Source organism: Colius striatus, chromosome 5 (assembly GCF_028858725.1).
Source record: "Colius striatus isolate bColStr4 chromosome 5, bColStr4.1.hap1, whole genome shotgun sequence".
Classification (NCBI taxonomy): Eukaryota; Metazoa; Chordata; class Aves; order Coliiformes; family Coliidae; genus Colius; species Colius striatus.
The window spans coordinates 17,219,919-17,225,921 of record NC_084763.1 but is presented as its reverse complement, the minus strand read 5'-3'; the positions used below and the strand labels follow the sequence as shown (position 1 = coordinate 17,225,921).

Here is a 6,003-nt window from a genome sequence, read left to right as displayed (position 1 = left end):
AACACATGGCTCCTTGGTCAGGGGAGGACGGGTGGAACACCCATTCATTTCGCCCGCCAACGCGCAGAGCCAGAGGCTCGCACAGAGAAGTGAAGACCTGATCGAAATTTGCTAGGCTCTCCGCCAGCCCAAGCTCCGCAGGTGGGGGAGTGCCCCAAGCGCCGCTAGCAGCACCCCAGTCACCTTACCTCCTCGGGGGATGGCCCTGGCCCTTAGCACAAGGTTTATTTTGTTTGCAGCCGGACATCGTTAACAGTTTAATTCCATTACTGCCTGCATATCCTCAGGAAAAGTCCCGCTGCCGCTGGAGCCAGGATTTGATTGCTCTGCTAAGGAGGGGCTTTTTCCCCAGATAAGCGGGCGGGAGAATTTATTACTGTGTTCCGGGAAACGGAGAGGGGGAAGTAGGGCCAGCCCCTCCGCTGGCGAGGGAGGGCGAGTTGCCTTCAGAATTCGCTGCCCGAGGCGCGGGTTGAGCTCAAACCCCCCTCAGCCCGCAGAAGGAGACGGGTGGCAAGGGAAAAAAAAAAAAAGTAGAGGCAGATTTTTTTAGACGAAGCCAGGGGCTCAGAGTTTGGTGAGGGTGTGCAGAAGTGTGGCAAACCAGTAGAAGATAGGGGAAAAAACCCACCTCAACCAACCACATACAAAAGCAGAGTCCAAACAACCACCGTGCAAGGGATAAAGAAGCAAGGAGAAACTTTGCAAGGAAGGAGTAATTTTAGGGTAAATTCAGCTCCCAAGGACTCCTCCCCCAAGCTGGGACATGTCCTAGAGGTAAAAAAAAAAGAGGCAGAGAGCCACCCTCACTATTATCCCCGACACCACCACATTTATTAAAAATTACTACTCTGTACATTGAAAGAGAAAATAGAACCAAGTTTTGTTGGGAGAAGTCTATGTTCCAGTGCTCTAGGATGGATCAGTTTAAAATGGCTGAAAGTCTAGGCAAGAGTAATAGGTAAGTTACATCACTTCCAGTTTTGTACAGGGCAGCTGAAAAAGTCACTTTACATACACATAAATAGGAATGTGTTTGTTTTGTTTTTCTTTTTGCAATGCTGCATATTCTAAGTTCAATTAACCAAATAAAAAAGCCTTTTGAACTTCAAAGCACCACTGGAGGTCCTTCTGACTGAACAGCTATAGGTCAACTATTTATACATTATTTGACAATATTCTACAGTGTATCTAGACAAAACACAACTGTACATTTTGCTTTTCTTTTGGCCACCTCAAAAGTTAGGCTTTTGTGATAGAGGTGTAGGGTTTTTAATGCAGTTCTAAACTAAGAATGTCAGATTTGGTCATTGTAACCCCATTATTGTCAAAAAGACCTACTAGTCAAAATCCTGCCTGGCAAGCAGGCCTTATTTTGGCCATCTCCTGCCAAAGAAAGCCTTAATTGAGCAATACCCAACTCAGCCAATTGTGCTGCAGATAAGGGTTGAAGAAGCCATCTCAGTCTAAAGCAGAACATTGCATCTGTGCAGCTCCCTGCAACCCAGTCCCTTTTCATTGAAAGGCCAGGAAGGGAAGAAAATTTAGTTTGGGATTCAACCCCCTATATCCTTGCTCAGGAGTGCATAGATTTAATCAGGCCTCTGAACCAAGCTTAACTGTACACTTTAGTGTCTCCAATAAATAAGCCACTTGTTAAAAAAAAAAAATCTAGGCTCCTGCTTACAGCTTCTACATGCTGTTTCTTCTAAGACAGGGGAAGAATCTACCAAAGTTCACTCTATTACCTGCAACGGTCAAAAAGCTTTGGCACCTTCTTTAGAATTGCACACAACAATTCAAGGTGGAAGGCAAGAGTCTTTTTGGCAATTGTAATGCAAAAAAAGAAAAACCAAGGCCACCCTGAAAAAAAAAGCCAATTGGAACAAAACAATGCTTTAAGAACTAGTATAGAATGCATAGTAGCCCATGCCTTTTGAAGTGTCTTTGTTATAGTCCTCAGCATTAATGTCCTCACATTTCATAGTTGGGGAATTTTCATTGCTGGAAGTGCTAGGAGAGAGCCGTCTTCTCTTACAAGCGCCTGTGTAGACCCCAGAATCATTTGAATCTAGAGACTTTATGGAGGGTGGAGTCTCTATCCAGGATGAGCCTATTTCTTCTTTCACCTTTTCCTTGGAAAGCTGGTCTTCAGAGAAACCTGGAGGACTTGTTCTGGAGGTCCAAGGTAATCCCGTTGTCATTTTCCTCTGGTAAGAGCCCCTGCTTCCCCAGCCGGCCATGGATGGAAACGTTGGGTCGGGGTAGTACCCCAGTGCATGGGATGTCTGAAGGGGGAGGGATTTAATGCCATAAGGGAGCAAGGTGCTAGGAGAATACTCCGTTTCATAGGAGTTCATGTCCAACTTGTTGGCACTGGGCTGCTGTACAGGTGTAACAAACCACCGCTGAGGAGAGTTGGCCACCTCTTCATTTTGCTGTGGGGAGAGCAAGCCATTTGTCTGTGGGACGGTTCTCTCTCCATTGTAAAATCTGGCTGGGGGTAGATTGTTGACAAACTGTTCTTGAAAGAATGGTTGCACACTGTAACGGGCACCGGGGACGATCTGGTGGGATCTAGGAGAATCCGTGGGAGATGGAGTTAATCTGTCATTTTCTGAAGCTGTGTACATGCTACAACACAAAAAAGAAATACTGAGCATTTGTCACAACTCTAGTACAATGGCAAGACAACACAAACTATCAAAAAAATAGGAAGAGACTGAATTATTTCTTCATTAGAATCACAACTAGGTTTAACTGAAGAGCTGTTAATTTTTACCCAGTTTATGGGTGGTTTTTTTTCCTAGTGCAGTGTAAAATTTCCAGTACCGCTCTAACAAGTATAAGTATGCACAATTCTCTGCCAGCCAATCCATCTTAAATGAGGTGCAGCCCTCTTCTCCCAGAAGCTATTCTTGCGTATACACAGCTCCAGTTTTTCCAAGGCCATTTGATGCTGGAAAGGGAGCATTAAGAAAGTCTTCTGCTGATAATCTAATAATCTGCCTGCTCTGTGGAGATACCCAAGATTCTACGGCCAAGATACAGGCCAGCTAGGTTCTGCCAGTACAAGTTTTCTACCAAAATTCAGAAGCCTCCTAGAAGATAGGTCACCAAGACAATACATTAACTATTCACATAGACATTTATGATTCTGAACAGACATTTAATGACTTGGAAAGGAGTACATCAGCTAGCAAAGCTGCTACTTCTGCTACTACTTCTGAATAACTGAAGTAGCTACTAAAGAAAAACTTTCCCGTGCGCATTTGAGGCCAGAATTATGCCTCCTAGATAGAGACACACGAGAAGACAGAAGTGTACTTACGAGTCATAATTGTCTCTGAAGCCTTTCGCAAAAGGATTATGGTCAATTTTGAGCTGTGTAATCTAAAAGTGAAAGCAGAATACAGTAAGAGGGGATACTGAACCCACAAGACAAGTTAATTCAAAATAGCAATTTTATACATCCATGCTTACATCAGTGTTTTGATATGCTGTAACTGCTATGAACTGTGTTTCAGGAAAAATAAAAGTTTGAGTCTTTGAGGAATCATTTAGATCTTCAACACCATCTTCAGTCACTTCCACAATGTGAAGCCGGGGCTGGTACTTGTGTAGTGATTGCAGCACTATCATCTAAAAGAAATAATTGAAGAGACAAGATCTTTAGATAACCCTCATCTTACATTAAAAGGTGTAATTTTGGCCTGACATCTCCCCTCCTTGTAAATACTCATCTTTTGATTCAGCCATCATCTTGTGTTAACAGTTACAAAGCGTGTAGCCCTTTTTCACCCAAGTTACTAACATGCCAAAACCCATAAGAATGGGAAATCAAGATCTATTAGCAACATTTTGAGCAACTCCAGAAACAGATAAATTGGCTAAAGTCAAAGAAATTCACATAACTATTTCTGACATTTACAATTCACTTCACAAGAAATAAAGAAAACAAAATCTACGATCCAGTTCAAGAAGGGAAGTCACAAGAGCAGCGATTTGGCAGCTAGGTTAATTGCTGTAGAGCCTGCCAAAAATAAACCACCTCAAACAAACCAGAGGTCCCCCAGGCTGAACCACCAAGAGCCCCTCAATCCCATCTAAACACAACCCCTGTCCATTTACCTGCGCGTTGTTGTTGTTGGCACCTTTGTTGTTCGTTAGCTTCAGTTTCCCAAAAGAAATCTCTTGCCTCATCCAGTGAGCCCCGGTGTTAGGTGACTCGGGGTGAACGTACACCTTGTTGCCTGTGGAAGATAAGCCCATAAAACGACGGTCCGGCACAGGCGCTTTGTCACACCGCCGGCAGCCGCGAACGGCAGGGCAGCTCCCCGAGTCCCGCGGCTCTCCTGTCCCGCATAGCCTCATACACCGCGGTGGGGAAAAACGTTGCAAGATACCCTTAAAAGCCCAGCTCTACCCGCAGCGGGATGGCGTAGGTGGGGAAGACCCTGGAAACGGGGGCAATGCGGGAACCCTTTCCGGGAAACCGATCCGCGAGGGACGGCAGCAGGGAGACGCCGGGGAATCCGCACCTACCTTGCATATTGTTGTCAGCTTTGCCGCAGGTCACCCACTTGCCCCCCTGGAAACGCCAGTGGTTGGGGTCCGCCAGCACCACCTCCACAAAGACGTTGTAATGAGCCGTGGGGTTGAGGCCGGTGATGTTAAAGCTCAGGAAAGGAAACATTCTCCTGGGGAGAAGAAAAAGGAAAGTGCATCGCATGTGAGTCGTGCCTGTGAAGGGGCTGCGATGTGCCTCGTCCATTCCGGCACCCAGAGGACCGAAAAGGCAAGCGCTGATATCCAATCGACCCACGCTTCGCCTCCCGTCCCACCCTGTGCGGGGATGTTGCACCCCGGAGACGGAGGGCGCGCATTTCCTCCGCGGTACCCAGCACAGAGCCATGACAAGCACCCCCGTTTCGGCCCAGCCCTCGCCCGCTTACCGGCCCTGCTTGGTGATGATCATCTCCGTCTGGTGCCGGTGGAACTTGAGCCAGAGGGGTCGGTTGCAGAGGAAGACCTGCGCCCGCATTCCTGGGCCGGCAGCTGGTACACCCAGCGTCCCTAGCCCTCCACAGGAGCCCGACGCCGCCGAGTACGGGCCGTAGAGGGGCCCGCCGGCCGCCCCTTGCCCGTATTGGTACCCACCGCCGCCGAACTGCGCCCGGCCGCCGGGAGGGCAGACGGCGCCCGCGAAGCCGCCGGGCGAAAGGACGGAGCCGTAGGGGTAGCGCGAGCTGCCGGGCGGCTGGTAGACGGCTCCGTGCTGCGCCGGCGGCGGGTAGGGGAAGAGGGCACAGGGCCCACTCAGCTCGGCTCCTGGCGGCCCGGGGGACTGCAGGTAGTAGCGCTCGGGGCTGAGGTTGTCCATGGAGTAGCGGGCGGCGGCGGCGGCCGGGGGCAGCTCCTCCTCACCGCAGGGGGTGGCCTTGCGGCCGTCCGGCTTGGGGGCGGCGAAGGGCGGCTCGCCCGCCTCCGCTTCGCCCAGCATGGCGGGGGCCGCCCCGAACTTCTTGGGCGTCTTGTCCAGATCGAGGCGCGGCGGCGAGCCCGGGCGGGGCGGCCCGCGGGACCCACCGCCCGACCCGGCTCCTGTTCCGGGAGCCGGTCCTGGTCCGGCTCCAGCCGCGCCTCCGCGCCCACTGCCCTCCAACGGGTAGAAGGGGGCACCCGGCAGGGCCCCGGCCGCCGCCAGCAGCGGCTCGCCCAGCTGCATCCTCGTCTCGACGGGCGGCCGCGAAGCGTGCTCACTGTCCTGATCCACTGCTAACACCGACCCGCAGCCGCGCAACAATGCGCTGCAGCGGGACTCCGCCGGGGCCATTTATACCAGCGCGACGGGCTCTTCGGGCCGCCGGGGAGGAGCTTGCGCCAGGCTGTCTCATCGCCGCCCTCCACCCTCGCCGGCCCATTGGCTGGGCCGTGTGACACTAATTTAATTAGACAGCTACTAATTGGAACAAGTCACCTGTGACTCTGGTGCGTGCGCCC

The 6,003-nt window shown here is 50.8% G+C and overlaps 1 protein-coding gene across 1 annotated transcript; it reads right to left on the bottom strand.

The window, feature by feature from the left end:
- Positions 1-1,898: 1,898 nt before the first annotated feature.
- Positions 1,899-5,728, bottom strand: EOMES (eomesodermin). The gene is made up of 6 exons (XM_061997073.1): positions 4,956-5,728; positions 4,546-4,700; positions 4,132-4,253; positions 3,484-3,642; positions 3,332-3,393; positions 1,899-2,634 (listed from the first exon to the last, which is right to left on the bottom strand). Exons 1-6 carry the CDS (start codon positions 5,726-5,728, stop codon positions 1,899-1,901), a joined length of 2,007 nt encoding a protein of 668 aa, XP_061853057.1.
- Positions 5,729-6,003: the final 275 nt, after the last annotated feature.

Excerpts from the sequence above, each read along its gene's own strand:
- EOMES (XM_061997073.1), bottom strand. The coding sequence starts at position 5,728 with ATGCAGCTGGGCGAGCCGCTGCTGGCGGCGGCCGGGGCCCTGCCGGGT. Across the intron at positions 4,701-4,955 it reads ATCATCACCAAGCAGGGCCG|GAGAATGTTTCCTTTCCTGA; the intron begins GTAAGCGGGCGA and ends TCTTCTCCCCAG. Across the intron at positions 2,635-3,331 it reads TTCAGAGACAATTATGACTC|CATGTACACAGCTTCAGAAA; the intron begins GTAAGTACACTT and ends TTTGTGTTGTAG.